This window comes from Bufo bufo, chromosome 2, assembly GCF_905171765.1.
Source record: "Bufo bufo chromosome 2, aBufBuf1.1, whole genome shotgun sequence".
Lineage (NCBI taxonomy): Eukaryota > Metazoa > Chordata > Amphibia > Anura > Bufonidae > Bufo > Bufo bufo.
This window is the reverse complement of record NC_053390.1, coordinates 590,654,926-590,667,920: the sequence shown is the minus strand read 5'-3', so window position 1 is coordinate 590,667,920 and position 12,995 is coordinate 590,654,926. Positions and strand designations below refer to the sequence as shown.

General features: G+C 41.5%; 1 protein-coding gene across 2 annotated transcripts in view; it reads right to left on the bottom strand.

Annotated features, from left to right (window-relative positions):
* Positions 1–5,034: 5,034 nt before the first annotated feature.
* SEC24D (SEC24 homolog D, COPII coat complex component) overlaps positions 5,035–12,995 on the bottom strand; it is a 91,110-nt gene continuing 83,149 nt past the window's right edge. For both annotated transcript variants that reach the window (XM_040418275.1, XM_040418276.1), the window contains exons 22-23: positions 12,468–12,557; positions 5,035–5,485 (exon numbers count right to left, since the gene is read on the bottom strand). In XM_040418275.1, coding sequence (XP_040274209.1) covers positions 5,345–5,485; positions 12,468–12,557 — 231 coding nt within the window. In that variant the 3' untranslated portion in view covers positions 5,035–5,344. The remainder of the gene's footprint in view (positions 5,486–12,467; positions 12,558–12,995) is intronic.

Below are 12,995 nucleotides of genomic sequence, written 5' to 3'. Positions count from 1 at the left end.
TTATGTTGTCAACCACAGGTGTGAGCTCTGTATCTTGCCTCACGTGTGGTTGCCTTTTGCAACATAAGGTTGTTGGCAGTGGAGCGGCCTGAGCGCTTGCTAGGCGCTCGCTGTCACTGCATGCGGTTGCCTCTGGCAACGTGTGGTTTTAGTGTTCACTTTCTATGTTTGGTATGAGGGAGTTTGTCGTGTGTACACTTCCCCTTTAAGTGACACCTTGTTTGGTGATGGAAGGGTTAACCCCTTTCCTAGTGTGTTTGTGGGTGTGGCTGCTTGGGCTATTTAGCTTCCTGCTGGAAGGCAGTTGGTGAGGGGTACTTCAGCCATGCGTTTTGCTGGAGTCATCCTCCTGGTTCATATACCATCTTTCCAGTAAGGGCCACCCTTGCGGTCATAAAAAGAATGCCTAATGTTAAGTTGATGTTTTTATGCTCTTGATATTTATTGCAGCTATGGATGTCCTGGTTACCTGTGTGTTTTGATGTGTGTGCTGTCTCTCTTGTGTTTGTGGACAGCGTATTTGAGCATGGGTTCCAGTCAGCAAGGCTGTGGCAGGTTAGTGTGGAACTGCTTGGTTCACCTGTCATATTCATATGTCTGTTTATGTTCCCCATCTCCTTGTAGCTTGGCCAGTAAGACTCCTGTTCGTCCGTGCCTAGGAGGAACAGGTCGTCTTACCCTGCTCCTAGTTTAGGGCCACCCTGAGGGCTAGTAGGGACCCCAAAGTTACGGAGTATGAGCCCTCCTACCATCAGGGTCGACTCATACAGCTAGGAGTCAGGGTCAGTTTTAGGGACGCGATAGGAGGTGACCTGCTCCCTGATCCTGTGGTCCTGGCCGAGCAGCGACCAAACATCTTCTGGCATCGCATGGCTAAGGGTTTTTCCCATCCTCAGCTGTGACAGTAATCTAAAGAGCATGAGTGAGAGATATAAGCGTGTGGCGGATAAGAGACGTGTGCCTGGTCCGGACCTGAATGTGAGTGATCTGGTGTGGTTGTCTACTAAGAATATCAAATTGAAGGTTCCCTCCTGGAAGTTGGGTCCTAAGTTTATTGGGCCTTACAAGATCTTGTCCGTCATCAATCCCGTTGCTTTCCGTGTTAATCTTCCTCAGACTTGGAAGATCCATAATGTTTTTCACAAGTCTCTATTAAAACCTTATGTCCAACCCACTGTACCCTCCTCTTTGCCTCCTCCTCCGATTGTGGTTGATAGTAATCTTGAATTTCAGGTCTCTAGGATTGTGGATTCTCGTATTATCCATGGTTCTCTCCAGTACCTCGTTCATTGGGAGGGTTATGGTCCTGAGGAGAGGATGTGGGTTCCAGTGGCAGACATTAAGGCCACTCGTCTTATCAGGGCTTTCCATAGGTCCCATCCTGAGAAGGTGGGCTCTGAGTGTCCGGAGTCTACTTGTAGAGTGAGGGGTACTGTCACCGCCAGATCTGAGAAGTTCTGACAGACGTTCTTCAGTACCTCTTGCATGATGTTCTTTTGTTTTGGTTTGATTTTGTCATCTCTTCTCCCTCTCCCAGCTGTCATCTATTAGCAGTGATTGCCTCCTTTTATATCCCCTCCCATACTGCTTCACTTTGCGGTTTATACTACTTCCTGGATTGTGCTCACTGCTAGATGCTGCAACTGCTGGTTCCTCAGATAAGTCTATTCCTTTATTTGTGTTATCCTGTGGGCTTGATTCTAGGTGACCCTGACTCCCTCCGTATTTAGTGCAGGGAGCCGGTGGTCGTGTCCCCTCACTATTATAGGGTTTTCAGGTGTCACTCAGTCTAGGTACGTGGGCATGCAATTTTCTATCATAAAGATCTTTGCATGGGCTGAGCAGTCAGGGAGAGCTCTAGGGATTTTATAGGGCTCACCCATATGTTCCTTAGTTTGGGATCAAGTCAGTCGGATCTTTATTTGTGACTTCTAGTTTTCTGCAACACCATCCGTGACAATATCTTTGCACAAAATGGCTGTATTTCAAATGGCTGTATTTCTAATGCCTAATTCAAACCCCTGTATGTAGGGGGGCATCTCACACGGTCTGAACCACTGTAGGCCTGAAGTAAATATATCTTTGCACAAAATGGCTGTATTTCAAATGACTGTATTTCAAATCCGTGAATCAAACCCCTGTATGTAGAGGGAGTATCTCACACGGTCTGAACCACTGTAGGCCTGAAGTAAATATATCTTTGCCCAAAATGGCTGTATTTCAAATGGCTGTATTTGAATTGCCTGATTCAAACCCCTGTATGTAGAGGGGGTATCTCACAGGGCCTGAACCAGTGTAGGCCTGAAGTAAATATATCTTTGCACAAAATGGCTGTATTTCAAATGGCTGTATTTCTAATGCCTGATTCAAACCCCTGTATGTAGGGGGGTATCTCACACGGTCTGAACCACTGTCACCCTGAAGTAAATATTTCTTTTCCCAAAATGGCTGTATCTTAAATGGCTGTATTTCAAATCCCTGATTCAAACCCCTGTATGTAGAGGGTGTATCTCACAGGGCCTGAACCAGTGTAGGCCTGAATTCAATATTGGTGCACCAAATGGCGGTATTTAAATCCTCAAATGTATTAAGGGTGTATCACACAATGACATCTGCATCAAAGGCTGATTTTGGTGACATCACTCCGGTCATCACATGATCCATCACCATGGTAAAAGATCATGTGATGGATCATGTGATGACCGGAGTGACGTCACCAAAGGTCCTTTACCTGTAATTAATGCTCACCACAGGTCCTGTTCAGCAAAGGAGACAGAAGGAGATGCCGGGCCGCGATCAAGTGGACTAAGGTGAGTTAAATTATTATTATTATTATTTTAACCCCTCCAGCGCTGTTTTACTATGCATTCTGTATTCAGAATGCTATTATTTTCCCTTATAACCATGTTATAAGGGAAAATAATAATGATCGGGTCTCCATCCCGATCGTCTCCTAGCAACCGTGCGTGAAAATCGCACCGCATCCGCACTTGCTTGCGGATGCTTGCGATTTTCACGCAGCCCCATTCACTTCTATGGGGCCTGCGTTGCGTGAAAAACGCAGAATATAGAGAATGCTGCGATTTTCACACAATGCACAAGTGATGCGTGAAAATCACCGCTCATGTCAACAGCTCCATAGAAATAAATGGGTCGGTATTCAGTGCGGGTGCAATGCGTTCACCTCACGCATCGCATCCGCGCGGAATACTCACCCGTGTGAAAGGGGCCTAACTTAGTGACCTGGCAATGATTTGACTGGAGTTTGTGTGTGTATTATGGCTTATAAATATAGTGGTATAATGAAAGCAAGACTAAAATGTTTTTTTTTTTATATATTTGCATTTTATTTTTTATCACTGTATTGCACTGTTTTACTCTTAACCATTGCATATGGTTTACATTAATAACTGTTCTTTACAAATCTAGAATTGAATATATCTTTAAGACAATGTTACAGTTGTATGAAAATATATTCTTGAGCTCCTGAAAGGTAAACATCAGTGAGATCAGGTCACTGGAAAGGCACATGTTAGAATTAGGCTTCATTCACATCTGCACCAGCATTCCATTCTTCTGTTATTTGTCAGAGGTACAGAAAAACAGAACGGAAGCAAAAGACAGGTCTGTCAGATGACGGACAGTGGGACAACAACAACATCAGACTGACCCCTCTGACTATAATAGGGTCTGTTGGGTTTCTGTCATGGTGTATGTCATTTTACCAGACAACACAGAGTAGCATACTGCATTACTTTGGCATTTAAGATGAAATCTGTGCTGGTGGCTCCTAATGGAACTTCTAACATTGATGTGAACAATGCCTAAAGGCATCCTGCGCACCATTTTATCTATATATGTAAGACTGGATTCATAGTTTGTGTACAGATTTTTTTCTGCAATTTTTTTTGTGAAACCAGATGTTAATGCAAAAAAAAGAAAAGAAAAAAAAGAAAAAAACAGTAACATAGTAAGGCCTCTTGGACACGACCGTATGTATTTTGCGGTCCGCAAAAAATGAGGATGATATCCGTGTGCATTCTGTATTTTGCGGAACCGAACAGCTGGCCCTTCATAGAACAGTACTATCCTTGATCATAATGAGGAACAGCAATACGGACATACGGAAACGGACATTGAAGTGAATGGTTCCGCATACGGTGCACAAAAAAAAAAGGAACGGACATGAAAAGAAAATACATTCGTGTGCATGAGGCCTAACATAGTTCATCCAGTTTAGCCTGTTAATCTGCAAGTTGTTAACCTGCAAGTATAAAAACGCATAACATACCAAAAAAACTAAAAGTAATACACCTAAGGCCTATTGCACACGACCGTATGGCTTTTTCAGTATTTTGCGGTCGACAAAAAATACGAATGACATCAGTGTGCATTCCGTTTTTTGCGGAACGGAACAGTTGGTCCCTAATAGAACAGTACTATCCTTGTCCGTTATGCGGACAATAATAGGACATGTTCTATCTTTGAACAGAACCGAAATACGGAAACGGAATGCATACGGAGTACATTCTGGGTTTTTTTTGCGGACCCATTGAAATGAATGGTTCCGTACACATAACGGAACGTAAACGGAAAAAAAAAAACGTTTGTGTGCACGAGGCCTAAGGGTGGTGTCACACTATGTTTTTTTTTTACCAGTTTCTCCTCTATCTTTTTGTGGTATTTATTAATTTTTTGACCCCCCTCAAAAAAAAAAAAAAAAGCTGTCAAAAAATCGCTGCAAACACTGTGCTTGAACTGGAGCTACTTTTCTATATACTCCTATATAATTAGCTGTATAATCAGCATGAACATTCTCTGTGGCTTCTGGGGAGACCTAAACATCACTTACCCATCATTGGTCTGCTGGTGGATAGCTATTACAGCTGCAGGGAATGTAAAATTTCTCCATGACAGCTGCCTTTTTCGGTCTCTCCCATTTATCAGGATTTTTTTTACTTATACTGAAAAGCAACACCAAACCCCAAGCTTCATTTTTTGATCTTGATAATGTATCACAAATGTACCACAAGGTTCCTGGGTCTTAAAAACATGTGCTTTACATTGGACAATTTATTTTGTTTCAGACATAAATAAGTACCGTTCATTTCTTTCTTTCTTTACAACATATGTGTATATCCCTTTAAATAAGTCAAGCAAGTTTTTTATTTTTTTATAGAGAAATAATTTTTCTCTAAATGTGGGCACAAACCAGTGCTATAAAGTGAGCCCTTGGATGCTGTGAACCTGCTCACAAGAGGTCTTGCAGAACACACCACCCAGCAACTAATAAGCAGGAGGCAGTGTGTCAGTTGACGTGTTCGTTTCATATTTCCCATGTGGCTTAAGTAAGAAGTTGACGGATCTCCTTGTGAACACAGCAGAGAAAATCCATGTATGAGTTTCCTCCTAGTAGGCCTTTGTCTTCAACCAATAACTGCCTGAAAGCCATCTCTGCCTTTTCTTTCTGCTTCACTAAGACAAGCTGCAAGACATAAAAACACTGGCTGGTATCAATGGAATTCACTTGATGAGAATAGACAAATACATTTGTGAACGCTTTTAGGTTTTATTTCATTATATATTAAAAGTTTCTACTCATCTACTTTTTCTGGAACCTGTGTTAGGTGATCTACCAGGGCACAAAGGACAGGCATGTGTAGCGGACACCAGAATGAGATGTAAAATCCAGCATCAAAGATTAAAATCGGTATCTTTATGCCTTCATGTCAAAAATGTGCATAAACCTTTACGCGTTTCAGGTCAGCTGTGACCCTTACTCATAGCTGAGCACACTATTGTAAATGTATAGCACTCTGATTAGGGTAACTGCACACGTGGAGGTTTATATGCAGAAAATCTGCATAAAACGGACACAGAAACTACACCAAAAAAACACACTATTTATTGTGGTTTTGGTGCGTTTTTTGTTTGTGGATTTCCTGTTTATGTTAACAACCACATTGAAGTCTACAGAAATAACCATTGTACAGAAAGTGTGTAATCGCACAAACAATTGACAGGCTGCGGATTTAAAATCCCCACAACCGGTCAATTTCTGCACGGGAGGAAAAGTAAAGTGTACATGAGGACTTCCGGTTCCGGCACCTGCATGTGAGGCTGCACAGAATGGCAGCTCCTGGCTCCCTGACAGAAAATCATGATTTATTGCCCCTTCAACATTGGCAACGGGAGCTATTATTGGCAAGAAAATAAGAAACAAGATGCAGATGGGACTTCCCGCTGAGCAAGCAGAAGACGCAGATATGGCGCCTAACACTCTGGCACTTTCCACAGTCGAGGGAGACAACTCACCCCCACGCAGGGGCGTAGCTATAGGGGGTGCAGAGGTAGCAGTCGCTACCGGGCCCAGGAGCCTGAGGGGGCCCAACCCTTGTGCCACATAAGAAGACACTGGTATTATGGAAAGTGCTTGCTGGTCAAGTTACGCCTCTGGCTAGAGGGAAGGGGTTAGGTCAAGAATTTGGCATGGGGGGTGCCGTTTCAATTTTTCAATTTTTGCCTCCCTGGTCACAAAGCACTGGGGGAAGGGGTGCCCAAGCTGAAATCTTGCACCAGGGCCCATGAGCCTTTAGCTACGCCCCTGAATTTGCGGGGACAGGTGATTTCCTATGTCCATTCCCTGGAAGCCAAGACTAAAACAATGTTAGATGAGGTCACAGAGAAACCCAGGAAAGCCTATACAACTTTCCTAGCTACCCCCACAGTCAAAAACAAGCAAGAGTGGGTATTGGCTAAAAAAGATTTTGAGTTGTGGTATTCACGCTGGGAGGATATGTATAGATCACAAAAATAATCCAATCTGTTTAAATTTGGGAATAAGTCCGGGAGATTGCTGGCGAGATTATCTAAAGGGCCCAAGGGCACCAACTCACTTGCCAACACTTAAGGACCTTCAAGGACATCTTCATATTAAGCCTGAAGAAGTTCTAGATACTTTTCGAACCTTTTACCAAAATCTCTATGCCAGAGATCCTCCAGCTCAAAACTCCCCAATAAAATTTTTAGATCGAGTCTCTCTCCCAGAGATTCAAGCAAATCAATTGGCGGAGCTCAATAAAGCTATCACAGTTAAAGAGGTTTCTCAAACTATCCGAGCACTAAAACTATGGAAGGCTCCTGGATCTGACGGATATACAGGAGAATTTTATAAAATAATAAGGGAAGATATATCTCAGTTACTGACTGATGGGTATAACAACGTCCTCAAACTTTTGCAGAAACCAGGGAAAGACCCTTTTCAACCAGCTTCCTATCGTCTAATATCTCTTATCAATGTAGATCTCAAAATCATTTCTAAAATAATGGCAGATAGATTAGCAGACATATTACCCACCTTAATTGGGCCTTCCCAGGTAGGATTTGTGAAAGGAAGATCAGCGGTTTTCAATATACACAGAGTTCTGGCTATTCTGGATCATGCAAACTGATTAAAAGCAGGTCAGGGTACTTCAGCCCTCCTGACCATTGACGCTGAAAAGGCTTTTGATAACTTCGGTTGGAACTGGTTGGGAGATGTTTTAGATAGAATGCATATCACAGGAGCCTTTAGGACATATCTGGGAGCTCTATATAACTCTCCTCAGGCACAAATAGCTTTACCTGGATTCTTATCAAAGCCTTTTCCGCTATTAAAAGGCACACGGCAGGGATGCCGCTTATCCCCTTTACTTTTTAATCTTGCGATTGAGCCATTAGCCAGATACCTAGAAACATCAGATATATTTGAGGGGCTACGCATAGGTTCACTAGAGGTTCGCTTATCTCTTTTTGCAGATGACATAATTTTATTTTTAACCAATCCATCCAGAGACCTGAACAAGATCTTTGAAGCATTACGGGAATTTAGAAAATTTTCGGGTTTCAGAGTCAACCCAGGAAAATGTGAAATGTTATGTATAGGACCAGAGAGTCATGGGCGAGAAACTAGCCTGCGGGGTTGCCCAGTGTCACTGGTCAAAACCCATATAACTTATTTGGGGATCAAGATAGGTCGTACGCCTCATTCCCTGTATTCCCTTAACTATACCCCACTGATACATCAGATAAAACAAGAACTTATCAGATGGCAAAGACTACCACTATGTTTATTGGGCAAGTGTCATTTGATAAAAATGATCAACTTCCCAAAATTACTTTACCCGATGCAAACCATACCTATTTTGCTCAAGCATAAGGACATTAAGTTTTTAAATAGGACATTTGCAGGATTTATATGGTTGCAGGATTTATATGGTCAGAGAAAAGACCGAGAATAGCTCTGAAGACATTATCGGTCCAATTCCTGGACTTACGGAGATATAATTTGGCAAGCCTTTTTCGACATTGTAGGGATTGGCTAGGACAGACATCACACTATTCAAATATTTCTTTGGAAAAAGAATTAGCCAAAGGGTGGGGTCTGGGAGGCCTTCTACATTCCAAACTAACATTACATTCTGACATAAAAACATTGGTGGTGATCAGAGACACTGTAGTAGCATGGAAAGAGGTGAGGAAGATGTTCGGATTATAATTTTTAGCATCTAAACATATGTCTCTGTGAAATCACCCATAATTTGACATGGGGAAGACCAACAAGCTGTTCCGAACATGGAGATCACTGGGTTTATGGGTCTATATATTACATGAAGAAGAACCTCGCTATATGTCTTTACAGGAATTGCATGATAGGTATGGTTTGCCTAAAGGACAGGCTATGCAATATTATCAAATGATGGCTTTTTGTAAATCAAGATTGAAAAATGTACAACAGGAATATGTTTCTAATCGCCTTGATCTTCTAGGCCAAAAGAACATAAACTTCCACTTTCTGATATAAAACTCTGAGAGAAAGAGAAAATAATAAGCTTATTCCGCAATTATTTCAGGGTTGGAAACCATTGTTAGGACCTATAGACTGGAGGGACGAAATGATGACAGGTTGGGCGAAAGTTAGAAGAGCAGTATTATGTGAAAGATGGAGAGAAACATACTTTAGGCTAATACATAGGGCAATTTATACTTTTATTATTCCAGCTTCAGCTATAAACCCAAAGAAGATAATGGCTTGCCCTAAGTGTGATATGCCTAAGGCAGGTTTAGATCACTGCATTTGGAGCTGGCTGCTGATTCAGGCCTATTGGGAAAAGATCTTATCTTGGATTAAAACAACCTGGCAGATAGAATTACCATGCAACCTAGTGGTCTTATTCCATGGCTACCCGGAGAAACTGAAGGTGCCTAATTTAATAGATGGTGTCTTATTAGTAGCACTTAGGTGTTTGCTGTGCACTTGGCTAACTCCACACACCCTCGGACGCAGAAATTCATGTACAAATGAGATACTTTTTAATAATGGATCAGCTAGAAGCGGAAAAACCAAAAGATTATAGATCAGCACACTTCCTTGATAAATGGAAAACTTATATCAGCAAACACCTGTCCAAAGAAGAGATTCAAAAACCAATGCGAAATTTTCAATATACAGAGTGGTATTTGCTATCAGATCTAAAAGGGAAATTGGGGAATCTGAAAGTAATATGTATACGTTCAAATCGATTTGACTGAAACAGATAATTGGAAGGGGGGGTCGGTGTACATCCGGAGGGGGTGCGAAGGTTAGGAGTGGGAGGAAGGGGGGGTAAAGGGGAACTGTTTAAAGTTCTGTATTGTACTTCTAATATGCTGTATCATAACAGATGATGTACAATCATTGGATCGGTATCAGATATATGCAAAATAATCCTGATTATACTTCATTGCATATCTGTATGTTTAATACATTAAAATCAATAAAAAAAATTTTTGTCAAATGTCATTCACTTTGCTGGTACTGTATTATGCTACCTTTTTCCACATGAAAATCCGCATATTTTCGTGTATAAGCCAGCAGAAGAGCAGACTGGAGCCCTAACACTGAGATGACAATCTACCATTGGTCAAAGTTATGGTACTATCATCTTCTTTTCTCCAGCTTTTCAGTGTAGTGAATAGGTAAAGAGGACCACGACCCAAAATGGAAAGTAAAACTGTCTCGCAAAATGGACAATCCTTTTGCTGTCTCTAAGGCCGCTTTCAGACGAGTGTATTGAGATCCGTCAGTATTCTGGCTCAGGATTTCTGATATACCATCAGTATTGTCATCAGGATTTCATCAGGATTTACATGCGTATTTCTTCCATCCTTCTCTATTTATGCACTTCACAGACTGTAATGTGTGTATTTGGAAACAACTGTAGATATGGTCCAAGACAAGTTAAATACAGTAAATGTGAACAAGGCTCCGGGTCCAGATGGATTACACCCAAGAGTGCTTAAAGAGCTCAGTTCAGTCATTGCTGTGCCCCTGTTTATAATTTTTAAAGATTCTCTAGGTACTGGTACAGTGCCAAGTGATTGGCGCAAGGCAAACGTGGTGCCCATATTAAAAAAGGATCAAGGTCCTCCCCAGGAAATTATAGAGCAGTTAGTTTAACTTCTGTTGTGGGAAAAATGTTTGAAGGACTCTTAAGGGACTATATACAGGAGTATGTGACTATACATAATAATATAAGTGATAACCAGCATGGGTTTACCAAGGACAGAAGTTGGAAGACTAACCTGATTTGTTTTTATGAGGAGGTGAGTAGTAGCTTGGACAGAGGGCGGCTGTGGATGTAGTGTTTCTGGATTTTGCAAAGGCTTTTGATACTGTCCCTCATAGACGTTTAATAGGTAAAGTAAGGTCTATAGGCTTGGAAAGTATACTTTGTAATTGGATTGAAAACTGGCTGAAGGACCGTGTCCAGAGAGTTGTGGTCAATGATTCCTATTCAGAATAGTCCCGGGTTATAAGTGGTGTACCCCAAGGTTCAGTGCTGGGCCCTCTATTATTGAATTTATTTATTAATGATATTGAGTACAGGATTAATAGCACCATATCTATTTTTGCAGATGACACTAAGCTATGTAGAACTGTACAGTCTATGGAAGATGTCCATATACTACAAGCTGACTTGAACACTCTGAGTGATTGGGCATCAACTTGGCAAATGAGGTTCAATGTGGATAAATGTAAAGTTATGCATCTTGGTAGTAATAATCTCCGTGCTTCATATGTTGTAGGGGATGTAACACTGGGAGAGTCCCTTATAGAGAAGAATTTGGGTGTCCTTGTAGATCGTAGATACAATGTCGGCTGCTTCTAAGGCCACCAGGATATTGTCATGCATTAAACGAGGCATGGACTCGCGGGGCAGGGATGTAATATTACCACTTTACAAAGCGCTGGTGCGGCCTCATCTGGAATGTGCAGTTCAGTTCTGGGCACCAGTACATAGAAAGGACGCACTGCAGCTGGAAAAGTACAGAGGAGAGCGACTAAACTGATAAGGGGAATGGAGGGTCTTAGTTATGAAGAAAGATTAAAAGAATTGAATTTATCTAGTCTTGAGAAGCGACGTCTAAGGGGAGACATGATTAACCTATACAAATATAAAAATGGGCCATGCAAAAAATACGGTGAAAAGCTGTTCCATGTAAAATGTGCTCAAAAGACAAGGGGACACTGCCTCCGACTGGAGAAGAAAAAGTTCAGTCTCCAGAAATGTCAAAGCTTCTTTACTGTAAGAACTGTGAATCTGTGGAATAGGCTTCCTCAGGACGTGGTCACAGCAGGAACAGTGGACAGTTTCAAAAAGGGTTTAGACGAATTCTTAAAAGTAAAAAACATAAATGCTTATGAAAACGTGTAGAAATATGAGTCTCACTTCCTTCTGGGTTTCGCGTCCCCACCGATCCCTTGGTTGAACTTGATGGACGTTTGTCTTTTTTCAACCGTATTAACTATGTAACAAAACTCGGAGATGCTGCGGATTTCTAATGCTAATGCAAACTATACGCCCATGTAAATAGCTCTATTCGATAACATTAGCAGCGGATTGCGGGACATATAATCCGGATTATATACGCATTGCAAATACGCTCGTCTGAAAGCGGCCTAAGGCTACTTTCACACTTGCATTGTTGTTTTCCGGTATTGAGGTCTGGCAGAGGATCTCAATACCGGAATTAAACTGATTTGTTTTAATTTTGTACATCAGGATACATCCGTTCCTTTAGGATGCGGTTGTGTGAAATCAAAACGGAAATAAATGGATCTGACACTACATACATTGAAAGTCAATGGGTGACGGATCCGTTTTTTTAGGCTCCGAAAAAAAGGATTCTGTTATGATTGACTGATTGTTTTCAGTGCCAGTCACAAAACGGAATGCTGATGGAATGAAAGACATCCTGATGCATCCTGAACGGATCTCTTTCCATTCAGAATGCATGGGGACCAAACTGAACCTTTTTTTTTTTTTCAAGTATTAAAAGTAGCCTTCCAAGTGTGAAAGTAGCCTTAGACGTAGATCTTCCTTATTAGATACATTATAGATACTATATTAGCAACCTTTTCTATATCCTAGAAGTGACTTGTATACCTTCATTGAGTAGGAACTTTTGCTCTGAATGGCTTCCATAATTGTCCTTAGTTTCTTGGAATGAGGGCTGTCCAGTTCAGGAACTGATGTCTGTAAGTAGAAGGAATTATGAACGTACAACATTACAGAAGAAATCATTCCTCACTGAATAAAGATATCTACAAGACTACAGCCTGTAAGAGATGCATGGAATCCTTTCCATAACTGCTATTAAAGGGGTTGTCCTACAAAAATATTCTACAGTTTTTAAACCTACACCTGGATCTGAATACTTTTGTAATTGCCTGTAATAAAATATTTAGCATAGCCACCGAGTTATTCAATAAAATGAATTGGTATAGCGCCACCTGCTGTTTGTTTTTTTCTTATCTCTTTGTCCTGCTCACTGAGAAGGCCGCACATGCTCAGTTTCATGCTTCAACTGCCCCCTGAGCTGTGATAGGGAGAGCTGAGACACGCCCCCTTAGCTGCAGCAGAAAAGACACTCCCCTTGAGCTGACAGCTTGATATGAATCTAGCAGAGCAATG